Raw genomic sequence first — 14,931 nt, forward strand, 5'->3', positions numbered from 1 at the left:
ACCCTCACTTCCGGCTTCTCGAGCCAACACATTACGCCACTTCAGCAGCGAACCGCCCCCTCTACTGCGCATGCTCTTCTTCGCGGAGCATTCTGGGAGTTGCAGTCCGCCTGGCCCTGCCGGCACCGCCCCCGCAGCGGCGCCGGAACTACATTTCCCAGAGCGCCGCGCGAGGGACGGCGACAGCGGTCGGTGCCGACGGGCGGCGTTCAGGCCCTGCGTGACGGGAGGGGTCTCCGGTACCCGGTGAGGGGCCGTGGGCTTTGGCTCTACCCACCGCTCGGGGGGCGTCCGGCGCCGCGGCGGGGGGGGGGCTGCAGGACGTGGGCGGGCTCGGGGTGGGCCTGTGAGGCGCCGCCGGGACCCGGCCCCGGGCTGTGGGGGGGGAAATGTTGGGGAGGGTCGGTTTTCTCTCCTCTGCCCTGTCAGGCGGGGGTTGAGGGGGGTCTCCTGGGGGAGCGGGCCTGTGGTTGGGCACGTCTGGAATCGCTTGCCGGCCCGAAAGGGGAGCGGGACGGGGGTGTTTGTCCCCAGCCCGCGGCCTCCAGGCCTTCCCGGGGACGGCCTGAGCCTGCGCCGCTTGCCCGGCCCGGCCCGGGGTGAAGGGTCCCCTCTCGCTGGGCGGGTAGAGCCCTGCGGTGCCCTGTCTTCAGCCTGGCTGTGCCCCGCCTGAGAAACCCCTTACCTTTACTCCGAAACACTTCTTTTTATTCCTTTCGGCACTGTTGTTTGGCTTCAAAGTGATTATTTATCTGCGCACTTGCTCAGAGACTGTTGCTTCTCAGAGTCTTTGCCTTGAGTTCACTTTGCCTGTATTTAAACAGAAGAGTTGTTGCAATGTTGTTTGAGTCAGCTGTAGCATTTGGTACCAATGTTTCCTGCTCTTGAGTAAATCTTTGCCTTGTTTGTGGAAATCCAACAACGAAACACGTGTGGGCTTCTGCAGGTGTTGGTGTCGCTTTGTCTGATTCTTAGTCTTGTGCTTTTGGTTCGTTAAGTTACCTGTCTTGTCTTCCTGGCATTGTAAGATGACAAAATACTTGTATGGTGGATACCATAACAGAAGAATGTTGCTGGAGAAGGCTTAAATTAAGATAAGTAGGGGGTTTCATGTGCCTTTAAGATACGCTGCACTCAGTTTAACCATTAAAGATCCCGTAATACAGGATCAGGAGGAAGGAGGGAGGGACTGGCCTGTATATTATTGCTCAAAATACCTATTCTATGTATTTATATGAAGTTGGTTTCATTTTATGTGGGTCTTATATGTACTGTAAAACACATTCGAGGTCTTCTTTAGCTCTCCTTTAAGCCCCAAAGCAGACAGGATAGTTTTCAATTGAGGGTTGAGCTTGCAGTAGATGCTGGGCACTACGTGCAGTAACAGAGGTTAAGCTCTTTGAAAGATAATCTCTCACTTGTATGTGTTAGAAAATTTGATTTTGAGCTATTTGTGTGATCTCTCTTGGATCTGTGATTTCTCCTGGGATTGCCTAAATATGAGAGTTACTGATAAAAGAATAACGTCACTTATTTATCTGGTCTTGGGAGAAGCTTGCGTTGTGAAATGTGAGACTTTCGGAAACGACCTGTTTGTTAATGATTTCCTGGTACTTGTTGCAGGAGCAGGATGTATACTCTGCTGTCTGGACTCTATAAATACATGTTCCAGAGGGATGAGTACTGCATCTTGATCCTTGGTTTGGACAATGCTGGTAAAACCGTAAGTGCTGTTGATTACCAATTGCGTGGAGGGCACACGCAATTCTAAACATCCTCAAAAGATAAAACTTCCAACAGGTCAATCTTTCTTCATCTGTGTTGTGAGTTATTTTAGTGATGTCACACCAAAGAAGCAACTTTTTCCTCTTACTTAAATTTAGTATAAGCTTTCAGGGATGTAGCTGAGGCTTTGGTAATCCCATAATCACCTGTGATCCCTTCTTTTCTTGCTAAAATAGGGAACAAGAAGAGTGGTTTGTTCCAAGGTTAGGCAGGGCAGTATCTGTTGGAGCAGGATTCTGCAGAACTGAAAAGGCAGGTTTGAGTTAGGATTACCCTAGCTAGTAAAATATTTGAGAGTAAATACTTTTTCTTGTTCCTTTTCAGACCTTCCTTGAACAAACTAAAACTCGATTTAACAAGAACTACAAAGGGATGAGTTTGTCCAAAATCACAACCACTGTAGGCTTAAACAGTAAGTAAATCTATTTGGAATTTTCTCAGCTTACCTGTGCATTAGACAACAGCTGGTTCTTGTTTGAAATGTTTAAGAATCAACAAGGACAAAATAGTTTTTGGAAGTGGTGATCTTATCTCCCAGCTCCCCTTGTCTTTTTGTAAGAGAATAAAATAGGCTTGCTTAGCTTATAAGGGGAAAAAAACCCCAAAGTCTTAAAAAAACCCAAGTATCCCATTTCAGTACTGCACTTAGAGGTTAAGCTAAATTTCACTGGAATTCATTTGCTGGCCTGATTCTGATATTATTTGCGCTGATACGACTTTGTCTTATATTAGTTGTCACTCTTTGCGAAGGGGTGGTTCTGTTGTTGAAAGTAGCCACCATATGTGATTTCTTCCTCTAGAAGACTGTTCTACCCCAGATTTCTTGGTGGGGGTGCAGGTGTTGGTGCTTTAGAGAACACCTTTAGTTTTCATTGGGTTGTTTTTTTCTTCTTTTCCTCTAGTTGGTACTATTGATGTTGGCAAAACTCGGCTAATGTTCTGGGATCTTGGAGGACAGGAGGAACTACAGTCTCTTTGGGACAAGGTTGGAGATATATTTTTTTTGTCTCTCTTAGAGCTGAAGCAGTATGAACATTTAATAATTATATAGGCTTATTGGTAACCCTAGTATTTAGCATCAACATTTTTCCAGAGACTCAACTATGTCTGTGCAAGATTAGCGAAGATTATGCAATAATGCAAATATAAAGCATTGAGACAGCGATCACCAACCCGTAACTGAGGGTTGTGTGGATAGAGGTGAACTTTTTTGGGGACGGATAGGCTTTTTCACCTGCTGTATTCAGTAGGCTTGCAAACACAGCAGGCAGTGCCTTTTGTGTGCTGGCATTCTTCTCTCCAGACATACTACAGAAACAGCTGGCTCTAACTGGTAGATCTCTTCCACGTGTATTAAAATTTTACCAAATTAAAAAAAATCAGGAAGAGAAACAAATGGTCCTAGCGGATGGATACACTAATATCTGTGTTATCCTTTCAGTATTATGCTGAATCTCATGGAGTGATCTATGTTATTGACTCCACTGATGAAGAGAGGCTCTCAGAATCTAAAAGAGCTTTTGGTGAGTACATTGTGTTTTACCTATACTGTGATTTCATGACGTATTGTGGCACAGTTCTCATTACTATCATGTCTGTTCCTGTGCTCTGGAAGTAAGCTGTGTGGCCTGAAGGGTTGGATCAAATTAAACTATAATCCAAGAAGGAGCCTCTTGCTTCATCCCTGTGTGTAGTTTGTCAGGCATTTACACAGCTTTATGTTCTAGAACTAGCTAAACCTCTGGTTTTGTTTCTGTGCTTTATAGAGAAGATGATTACCAGCGAAGCTCTGGAAGGAGTTCCCATTCTGGTGTTAGCTAACAAGCAGGATGTAGAGGTAAGATTATTGCAGCTTTACTTCTTAAGTGAGCAAATTACCCTTGGAAAGGTGAGCTCTGCATTTGTGTTAAGTTTATTTTGCATTCCTGGACTGCTCCTATGGCACTTTCCCGCTGCTGGAAATAATTGCTTTGAATTTAGTTTTACTTATTTTGCTTTCTCCTCCAAGCCTTTTCCAGTGGCATAAGCAAGCTCGTTACAGCCATGTCAATCTCAGCTGTTTTGAGCCTTTTCTGTAAACAACAGACTACATGGCTATGGCGGGTCTTTCTTGTATCGTGACTTGGTATCTTGATGCGGTTTTTTCCTGTTTATTCAGCCAAATAATGTTTAGTGCACTTTGTTTATGTTGCTTTACTATAACCTGGGAACAGCACGACAAATATATGTGGAGCAATATATTCCTTTTCCCATAAGCAGATAAGATCTGTTCAGTGAAACACTCTGTTTGTCCTAGAGCATTCCACCAATGACAACACTGAATAGCAAGGAATGCTTTTTCTTGATGGTATAATTTAAAATCTTTCTAGCATGAGAAGGACTTGGGGGTGCTGGTTGATGAGGAGCTCAACATGAGCCAGCAATGTGCACTGGCAGCCCAGAAAGCCAACTGCACCCTGGGCTGCATCCCCAGCAGCGTGGGCAGCAAGGTGAGGGGGGGGATTCTGCCCCTCTGCTCCGCTGTGCTCTGGGGAGACCCCCCTGCAGTGCTGCCTCCAGCTCTGGGGCCTCAGCACAGGAGAGACATGGAGCTGTTGGAGCGGGGCCAGAGGAGGCCACAGAGATGCTGGGAGGGCTGGAGCCCCTCTGCTGTGAGGACAGGCTGAGGGAGTTGGGGGGGTTCAGCCTGGAGAAGAGAAGGCTCCGGGGAGACCTTAGAGCCCCTTCCAGTCCCTAAAGGGGCTCCAGGACAGCTGGGGAGGGACTCTGGATCAGGGAGGGGAGCCATAGGATGAGGGGTAATGGCTTTAAGATGGAAGAGGGGAGATTGAGATGAGGTATTAGGGAGAAATTCTTTGCTGTGAGGGGGGTGAGCCCCTGGCCCAGGTTGCCCAGAGAAGCTGTGGCTGCCCCATCCCTGGAGGGGTTCAAGGCCAGGCTGGACGGGGCTTGGAGCAATCTGGTCTGGTGGGAGGTGTCCCTGCCCAGGGCAGGGGAGTGGGACTAGATGAGCTTTGAGGTCCCTTCCAACTCTAACCATTGTATGATATCCAGAACTGCAGACCTCTTGTTTTATATTCGACAAGTTCATGGATGCTACAATGTGACTTGTTTAGGTGATGCATCCAGGGCAGTCTTCATCTCTGCGGCATGGAAAAAAAGGAAGAGAGTGCCTAAAGTGGTTGTGGTATTTTCCATGTTTTCCTCCTTTCCAACGCATTGTTCCTGGAATTGCAGTGCTGCAGTTCGAGTGATTAATCTCTAGATGGAGCCAGAGACTTCCAGTAGAATTTGGAGTACCAGCCCCGGCAGCTGTGATCAGTATCTCTTTCAAAGTATGCTAATACTTCCCAGCTTCCTCCCCTGGACTTTACACCAATCTCAGCGAGTGTACTCGTGAGAAATACTTGAGACTTACATAGAGGTCACTTTGGCTTTGAAGGAGGATTTGGTTACACCTCACGACGGATGATGATAAGGTTATCTAGTCATAGAAATAAAAGAAATGTAGTTCCACTTTAAAGACAGCATGAGATTAAGAGACAGAACTCCTGATTTTTGTTGTGAGCCCTGGAATGTGGGGAAATTGACTGTCATTTCTGCGTGGAAACAAGAATATTAACTGTCGTATTTCCGTGCAACACTACAGCTGTACAGCAGGGAGCAGTCTGTACTCTTGCCTTTAGCTGTTGGTAATTAAACTATATGCAGTGACCTGGAAAGCTGTTCCAGTTTTCCTTATGGCTGTATATGCATATTTTGTTATGGGCATACTGCAGAAGCCAGCTCTTCTGGCATCCTAGCCAGACTAAAGAAAAATGATTGAAAAAGTGGACTTCTTTTTATGAGTAGAAAGAGGTTTTTGGCGCAGGCTCTCAAGATAAAAACTCTGAATGACTCCTTGCCCCTTCTGGAGGATCCAAGACCAGCCCCCAGATTCAGTGCCTTATGCAGTTGTAGAACTGTGACAAGAGATTAGCAAAACCGCACCGTCTGGAGGTATACCTATTTTTAAGAAATACCTAAATTGTATATTCAGAGGTCTATTCCTAGAGTATGATCTTGGATATGGACATGGAGCAGAGGGACACCAATGCTATCAATAAAACATTAAAGAGACTGTACCTTATTTTTCAGTAATTATTCAGGCTCCCTTAAGCAAGGTTTAGAAAGCTGGAAGGCCTGTTCCTCTTACACTGAACTAGCAGCATTGAAGACATCTGGAAGAAAATTGAACGTTACAGGATTATCGTTGGTAGAGGTGTTTCTGCTTTGGATCCTCAGACGTGTAATTGTAGTGGGGAATTCCCACCAGCATCCCTCTGTCGTTAATGTGGATCATGTTTTGGGAGGATAAGTGGATTCTTAGCCTTGTTGGTATTTGCTGATAAAAGATAATTAGCGATGCTTACATCTTTAAAGGCCAGCAGAAGACTTGTGATGAAATATATCAGAAGTAGTACGTCTGACATTTATTTTTTTTTTTACCACTTACATTCCTCCCAATTAGCTAATAAAAGTTCTGACTCAGTGCCTGAAATTATGTAAAATTTAAGAAATTTTTGGCCCTGATTCCTTGTAGAAAAGAATTCCCCTGTTAATAGGCTGTTTACCCACTACCCCAGGGTAAATTGCATCCACTCAGCACTGCTGAGCATGAGTGGTGCTTGGCCGGACCGGGAGATGAAATACAGTCGTAGGCTGCAAAATGGCAATTCTAATACGGTAACAATACTGTATGTGAATTTTTTTTTTGCACCAGGAGAATTCTCTGTGTTCGTTTTGGATCGTTTTGTAATTCAAAGACTGTGTCAAATGTGTGTATGGGAGGGAGTTTTTGATTTGTTTTTTAAAGGAACTATTGATTTGTAAGGGAATTAAATGTCTAATAGGTAATAATTCATGTGGACTGCCTTTCGAGTCAGAATGTCACTTTTGAAAATATTAGGCAGTTTTGCTTACCTGCTGTTAACTGCAGAAAAAGCTGCAAAATAAGAGTTTATATTTGTCTTTTTGTTGTGAATGCAGCTGTTTAAAGGTTTATCAAAGCTATGATGTTTCTGAGATGTACAATTAACTGTTAAAACTTGAGGATAGAATGGCTCATTTTGCAACACTGTTAAAAATACTGGAAAAACTGAGCTGAAAAAATAGCATACGAAAATAATCGGGTGTTGTATGATGTCTTTGGGAGGAAGTTTTGCCATCCTAATCTTAAGATAAATTTTGGAAATATCTCCAGAATGTTGTAAAGCCTCCTTGTGTCTTTGGAAAATGAGAAGAGTCATGATGAGTAGCAGCATATATTTGAAGACTCATAGTGTTATCTCTTTTCTACACAGTTGCTAGAAAGTAGGCCTTCTGCGTGATGGCCATTCTAATTTCCAACTTAAGAAGTACCACAGCCTCCCTGTAAAAATAGTTTTAATTTAAATAAGCTTGTTTTAATTTAAACAAAGCTTCAATTTTAATTTAAAATAAGCTTGTGTAAAAAAAAAAAAAAAAAAAAAAAAAAACCATAGGTCAGGTTGGTTACACTTTTTATTAAATAGTTTTCTTTAGGCTATCCACCTTTCTGTTGTTTCTGGTTTAGTTCCATTCTGCTAGTTGATTACTCTTGAGATGGCTGAAGAGTCTGTACTTATTCTGATACGAGGCCAAGCGGCAGCGTTGTCTTTCCTGCAGTGCATTTGGCAAACGGATAAAGACTCTACAATCCGGCCTTTTTTCCCTAAAACAGCCTCTCATGTTTTTCTGCAGGTGACTCCAGCAACTGGAGCTTTGCTGCTTCATATTCATCTAGGTGTACCATTCCTGAGTCTTAATTTGGGTGCTGCTGTTCTGAACCCTTCGTAAAAGGAGTTTGGTTGTGCAGGCAGGCTAGATTGTGCCCTGAAGAGCCTTCATGAAAAGACGATTCTTTTGGGGAAGTTGAGATAGAATTATGATTTGTCACGTTGCGTGAGTTTCCTCTGAAATGTATGGTAAAAAGGTCATCTGTGGATTTTATTATTGTAATTGTACACTGTTTATGTGATCACAGCTTCCCTAGTTTTCTCTTGATTTATGTGGTTTCAGCTGAGAAACAAAACACATCTGTAAACAAATGTTTTTGCAATGTAGGTAGGGAGGTGGAAAAGAGGGGAACTTAGAAGCCGCAGCTGACAGTTTCTGTCGAGCACGAGAAGCTCAGATTCTCGTAGTTGAAATGATGGGTAAATCCACCTCATCCTCTGCTGTAAGACAAGATTTCCAGTTCATGGCTTCCCCTTGGTACACTAAAACAAGGCTTCTCTGAAATGATAGTTTGATGCTATCCTCTCTGCTGTGTTATGGCAACGAGAAAAGCTTCTATAGGTATGTCAGTGATAAAAGGAAGACTAGGGAAAATGTGGGCCCTTTCTGGAAGGAAGCGAGAGACCGGGTCACCTGGGATACAGAGAAGGCTGAGGTGCTCAATCACTTTTTTGCCTTGGTCTTCACCAGCAAGTGCTCTAACCACACCGCCCAAGTCGCAGAAGGTAAAGGTAGGGACTGGGAGAAGAGGAACCAGCCACTGTAGGGGAAGACCAGGTTTGAGACCATCTAAAGAACCTGAAGGTGCACAAGTCCACAGGACCTGATGAGATGCATCTGCAGGTCCTGAGGCAACTGGCAGACAAAGTTACTTAGCTACTGTCCGTCATCATATTTGAGAAGTCATGGCAATCTGGTGAAGTTCCTGCCGACTGGAAAAGGGAAAACATAACCCCCCATTTTTAAAAAGGAAGACCCAGGGAACTACAGGCTGATTAGTCTCACCTCTGTGCCTGGCAAGATCATGGAACAGATCCTCCTGGAAACAGTGCTAAGGCACATGGAAAATAAGGAGGTGATTGGTGACAGCCAACATGGCTTCACTAAAGGCAAATTGTGCCTGACAAATTTGGTCACCTTCTGCTATGGTGTTACAGCTTTGGTGGATAAGGGAAGAAATTCTTTTCTGTGAGGGGGGTGAGCCCCTGGCCCAGGTTGCCCAGAGAAGCTGTGGCTGCCCCATCCCTGGAGGGGTTCAAGGCCAGGTTGGACGGGGCTTGGAGCAATCTGGTCTGGTGGGAGGTGTCCCTGCCCAGGGCAGGGGAGTGGGACTAGGTGGACTTTAACGTCCCTTCCAACCTAAACCATTCTGTGATTCTAAGTATGTGACGTTTCTGGATACAATTTCCAGCTCATTGATTGAAACTGCAAATTTGAAACGCAACTTAGGTCATAAGAAAGTACAGTCATCAAAAGTTGCACAACTAAAGGATTCTAGGCCGTTCGCAGTGGAAAATCACAAGTCTGGATCCGAGGGTACTGGGTGAATTGGGTGTCATTAAACTCCTCTCAAGCCCTTTCCTTAAGAACCCTTCTTGTTGCTGAGCACTGAAACCTGCTTATTTGTTACGTGGTCATCCCTACGGGAGCTTCCTATAGCTAATTTTTCCAGAACCAGTATTTTGCAAAATGGATAAGTGGTATCATTAATTTCCATCTTGCTGCTAAGGTGAGGCCCAGACTTGTAGAAGACTGAATTCCTGTTTGCAAGTTCTTTCAAAGTGTAGATCCACTTGGACTAACCCTCAAGACTCACAAGGGTCTGATTTGGCATTTGAGTAAATGCTTGCCCAAAACATGTATTTGAGCCTCGCTGAAGATCCAAAATGTCTGCAGAGAGAGGAAGCTGGGCTTGTGGCCAGCTAAAGTGCTTAAATGGCTTGTCCAAGGCTTCTGAGGAAAAAGTGAGCACTGAGATGAGAAAAGGATTTAAAGGTCGGTGATTTTTCTTGTACCTGTTTCCTGTGTTCAGGGAAGAAGAACCAAGTCTAGACTTTGGTAGGGCAGGTTTGCTTTGGTTGTGTTTGTAACTCAGTAAAGTTTTTGTGGTGACACTGATTTATGTCAGGAGAGTAATCTACTGGTTTATTGTGGGTTTATGCGTTTGTGTATTTTAAAACCATTTCCCAGCAATCTCCTAGCAACCTCACAGAAGTGCAAAATGTGATGGTGATTAAGAGCAAAGTGATACCAGGCATCAGAAAATGGGCTGCATTTGGTGCCGTCAGCATTTCCTCCTGCACGCAAAATGCAAACAAACAAGTCCACGGCAGCCATGGCTTTAATGTCCAGGAGCATGCTGAGAACTTAGGAAAAATCACATCTAAGCCATTTTGTGAGAGTGTGTGTGTAGGGGGACACGATCCAGGCCATTGGTGGAGTCAGCTACAGGAACTGACGTGGCTTCTGGCGGGGACACTGTTTCAAAAGGCTGTGTAAATAGATAGGCTCTCGTGCTGTTCTGGTAGACGGTGGTGCTTGGAGCCGGTTGGAAGGAGTATCCTGAGGGTGTGCAGGTTGTGCTCATTTTCATTGCTATTTGCTTAGAAGTGTACACCTTGAGGATCAGGGAGGTGTGGCAGTGTGTGTATACTTCTGAAAATAGCATTCTCTTTGGTGAAAAAAGAATGTATTCATTTTTTTTGGAATGTAAAGAAGTGAATTTGCTGTGTTAGTGGGTGAGGGCGTTTAACCTAAGAGCGTTGTGCCACCCTGGCTGAAGCAGAACTTTGGATGTGGTAGGATTCATTTTGGAAGAAGGTTGCTATCTCTTGTAGCGTAGAGAGCAAGCTCTTCTTTGGTTTCCCTTGCAGACTTGTCTGTCGATACCGGACATCAAGACGGCATTTAGTGACTGCATTAACAAAATTGGGAAGAGAGACTGCCTGACACAGGCCTGCTCTGCTCTTACTGGGTAAGTATGGGAACGGATGGCGGTGTGGTTGACTGAACAGCTGCAGGGCGTCACACAGGCAGAGCAGTACTATAGGATTTAATAAGCCGTGAAAGGGAGCTGCGCTTCCTTCCCAGCAGTGACAGATACTTGTCTGTGAACCTTGGACTTCTACCAGGTCAGTAACTTCATCTGTAAACCCTGCCTATGAAACACAATAGGAATGTACTACTGATGAGAGCAATGGGACTTGGAGGCATATGGAGCTGTTGATTCTTGTCCTTTATTATCCCTTTTCTGTACACAGTAATCTTTCCAGTCGTTGGCTTGCTGCAGCTCCTGGCTTTCATGTAAGAAGTCAGTTGAAAATGTAGCTGTTTATGACACTGCCAGAGAAATGAGTGGTGTTCCATTGCTGGTGGCGTAATTATGCTCTTGCTTGCATATTTTTTGGCGTGCAGATAAGCTTTGTTATGTAGATAATATAACAATCTCCAAGGGTGTTCTTACACTGGAGATGCCTGTGGTTTAAGATACAGTGACTAGAACAGACCAAAATTTGGGAGACTGATTCTTCTTCAGGCCTCCACAGCTGCATGCCGTGACCTTGATCGACCCACTAGATTCTTGATGTCTTAGCATCGCTGTTGCACGTTGAGTCTTGCAATACTTTGGTTACACTTTCAGTTCTTTGAGTGAAAAGTGCTATTTGGCATAAACCCCAAGTACTGTTCCAGATGGCTACAAATACTCCTGTCTCAGTTACTGCCTGTACTGAATCCAGAGCTTTGAGATTTCTTCTTGTTTTTAATCTAGCAAGAATGCTGTGTTACTATACAAGGTATGGCAAAGGATAAGAAAAGCTTCTTAAACCATGAGAAAAATCTCCGCTGTCTGCATTCCTAAGAATCAAATGCCATCATTAAGCAGCTGAATGACCACAAGAACAACGGTTAAGCAGTGACTGGAAGAGAAGCATTAGATAACAGTCTTATGAAATGCAACCTTTTCAGTTGTTGTGGGTTTTGTACAAACACTTCTAGTTTTGATCTGGGTGGAATTTCCTTTCAAAATTTCAGTTTGAGTTTGCACTAAAAAAAAAAAATAAAAAAAATAAATTGTGGAAGTGCTGGTTGGGAAGCTGTGCAGACCCAGGGAGCTGGTGACTTATTTGGTGGTTACAGAAAGTTGGGAGCCAGGATTGGAAGCTCTGATACAAGTAGCCTGAGGCTTGTAGCAAAATAACCTCAAACCAGCTGACTGTCAGGTGGTTTGATACTTGTACATCCCAAAATTTCCACAGAGTTGATGACTAAATTGAATGTAGACTTGTACAGACAGAAGAAAAATAAAGGACGGAGGTTACATACTGAGTTAAAAGAAATCAGTTCCCCATTGTTTGTGTATATGAGAAACTAACATAATAATGCCAGTAAATAACTGCAGAGATGCCCTTCAAGAGCAAGAACCCTTCGCTTGCTCTTGTGAGGGCTCAGTTAGGGACTACACGAGCCACGTTTTTGTTCTTGGGGTTTTGTTGTCATTGTTTTTTGTTGTGGTGTTTGTTTTCTGTTTTTGTTTTGTTTTGTTTTTTTTTTAATCTTGTCTACTTATCTTATTTCCTTAGCAAAGGAGTGAACGAGGGAATTGAATGGATGGTGAAGTGCGTGGTGAGGAATATTCACCGGCCCCCGAGAAAGAAGGACATCACGTAAGAAACTCCAAGTCAGCCAAGGAATGGAGAGTCCTTTTCCACACAGTTTTGTGTTCGCTTTAAAGAAGGTGGTCCACTGGATTCCTATCACACCTGATTCTTTCCTAAGTTTGGAGACAAACATTCTCTTTCTGTGTCTAAAAAACTTGAGCAAAGGATTCCAGCTGGGTGGGGGGTGGGAATCTCTTACACTAAGTATTAAGTCCTTGGCCTGAGAGCACAGACCAAGTGGCAATCTACACATTGTTGCAGGTGCAAAGCACTTAATTTTCTACTGTATTACTTTGTGATTCTTGATTTGTTAGTCTAACAGACTAGAGGCCAGTGACATGAAGGAACTCCTGAAGGAACTGTGTAGGTGAATACGAAAGAGGAGGGAGAGCCTGGGGAATGGCCGTCCCTTCTAACTGAGAAGCTACCTTGCTGCTCCGGCCCCCTGGTTACTATAGGTGGTGTTACTGGCCCTGTTATGCTGCTGTTCGTATAATGGGAAGAGACAGTGTTGATTATAACTCAATTTTCAGTCGGCATGTTGATTTGTAGCTTTTACCTGTGGTAAATGCAGATATGGAAGCCAGCAACTGCACAATGGCACGCTGTTTAAAATGGGTATTCTTAATAGGACACGAATCCCGAAGCACTACCTTGCTCTGACTGCCAATCTCTCTGTTGTGCATTCTCTTTAATTGTAAGAATAATTGGTATCTTCTGTAACTGGAATGAATTGAGGCCCTCTCTGTGATCTTTCTAGGCCGAAAGCTGAACCTCTGGGCAGGGAGAAATCAGTATGCAATAAAGCTTCCTACTTCTTTGAACTTCTCTTGCTGAAACAACTGTTGTTTGGAAATTCTGGTACTTAGCCCTCTAGTTTTTTGAAATGCAAGAAAGAACAGAAAGGCAGCTGTCAAAGTGCTCACTTGTTATGTAGCCTACCCAGCTAGGAATTCTGCTGATGTATCACTAACAGTTCTCCAAATGTCTCTTTTTATGTGAATATCTCTTTTTACAGTGGTTTGGCAGTGGGTGTTGCTCTTTGCATGTTTTAGTTACTCCTGGCACTGGTGACCATCCTGTGCTAAGGGGGCCATTATTCAAGCTCTACTTGAGCAAGTTAGACAGCATTCTTTGTTTAAAGATATGTTATTTAGCATCTGTCAAAGAACCTTCTGCTAAATTTTCTGTTATGTAACTCATTTGCAATTTTTTTTTTTTTTTTTGAGAGAACATAATTCATTCCCTCACATTCGGGTCAAAGTGTGAGGGCAGCTGGACTGTGTCATTAAGCTCATGGAGTCAGTGGAAACAATTGCATGCTGGAAAGTAAAATTGTACTTCTCAGTAGCGCTAGGATAGAAGAAAGCTAAGCGAACTGTCAGATAAGATACTGAATCCCTTTCAATTACTTGCTGTTGTTAGAACAGGTGGTATAACACCGTGCTCGAGTCTGAATTTGAATGGTGCTGATGTCAACATCACATCCCAGAGGAACTAAACTGCAGTAGATCTAACCCAGACACCAGAGATTTCCTTAGTCTCCCTTAGACCTAGCGGCCCATCTCAGGTTTCCTGCGTGCCCCGTGAACGTAGAGGATCCCTTGAAGATCACTCGCCTACCGTAAGAAGTGGCACTTTCTCTAGGTGCTGCTTGTGGTGTAGGGATGAGAGTTTCAAGCGTATAAAAGTATTGGATACCCAGTGGCTGCTGATTATAATGGAAAATCTCTCTTACTTGGCCGTCTCTGGAAGCCTGAATATTTTCAAGGTATCTTTGTGGTCCTGGCTCTTGTTTTGGTTGGCAGGGTTGGTGCTAACAATGAAACTGAAGTCGTAAAACAGTCACTGGTGGACAGAAGTGCCTTGCTGAGAGACAAAACACTTTAGTCAAGTAACTTGAAATGTCTGTTTAATGCGATACCAGGGGGTTTCCAAGCTTTCCACATAATCTTCTCAGATCTCTTCCTCTCCCTGTTTGCTAGGGAGGAAAAACAGTTTTGAGCTCGAGGCCATAACAGTTCTCACAAGTTTCTAGACACAAAGACGGCTTTGTGGCACCTATCAGCAGGAGGTCTTAAATTAAAGCAGACATTTTGACTTCAGAATCCAAAGTTTCCAAGAGTGGGAGAGTCTTTCACCCAGAAAGATGCGTCAGCTGCGATACATAGGTATGAGCGTGCTCTGATGTCCACAAAGAATCAGGGAGGATTTCTCTGAAACCGGGAGTGAAAAGCTTGATGTCGTGCAGAGTTAGCTCCTACAGCAGTAACAGCAGTCACTTAACGGGGCACACAGAGGCAGCTGTTCAGCACCTAAAGGTGGTTTTAAGAAAGAGCTTGCAGTCAGGTTTTTCCAGCATTACAGATAAAGCACACCTACCTGATACTGTTAAAAGATTTCCTGGGGAAGCCCAGCAGGGAAATAATCACGCCAATCGTGGTGTGTCCTCCGTGCTGCGGCATGACTGCAGTGAAGGAATTCAGCTTGATCAGCTGACAGCTGCGAGACAAAGATCTTGCTGTGGCAGCACAACCTGGACTTGGATCTCACTGATCACGTACCACGTGCGGTTGCTTTACGTGAAGCACAAAGACAATGGCATGGTGCTAAGTCAGCCGGGGTTTTTGGTTGCATCTGCTCTATGTGGTCATAAATGGCCACACAAGGACACTGATGACTTCCTCCTTCA

At 44.1% G+C, this 14,931-nt stretch overlaps 1 protein-coding gene across 1 annotated transcript; it reads left to right on the top strand.

Annotated features, from left to right (window-relative positions):
• The first annotated feature begins 146 nt into the window (after positions 1-146).
• On the top strand, positions 147-13,063 carry ARFRP1 (ADP ribosylation factor related protein 1). Its single transcript, XM_054218397.1, has 8 exons — positions 147-246; positions 1,624-1,723; positions 2,110-2,197; positions 2,688-2,770; positions 3,227-3,308; positions 3,552-3,622; positions 10,455-10,555; positions 12,162-13,063. The coding sequence occupies exons 2-8, from the start codon at positions 1,631-1,633 to the stop codon at positions 12,247-12,249; spliced, it is 606 nt and encodes a 201-aa protein (XP_054074372.1). The 5' UTR covers positions 147-246; positions 1,624-1,630; the 3' UTR covers positions 12,250-13,063.
• The last annotated feature ends 1,868 nt before the right edge of the window (positions 13,064-14,931 follow it).

The sequence above is a fragment of the Rissa tridactyla genome, chromosome 12 (genome assembly GCF_028500815.1).
Source record: "Rissa tridactyla isolate bRisTri1 chromosome 12, bRisTri1.patW.cur.20221130, whole genome shotgun sequence".
In the NCBI taxonomy this organism is placed as follows: Eukaryota; Metazoa; Chordata; class Aves; order Charadriiformes; family Laridae; genus Rissa; species Rissa tridactyla.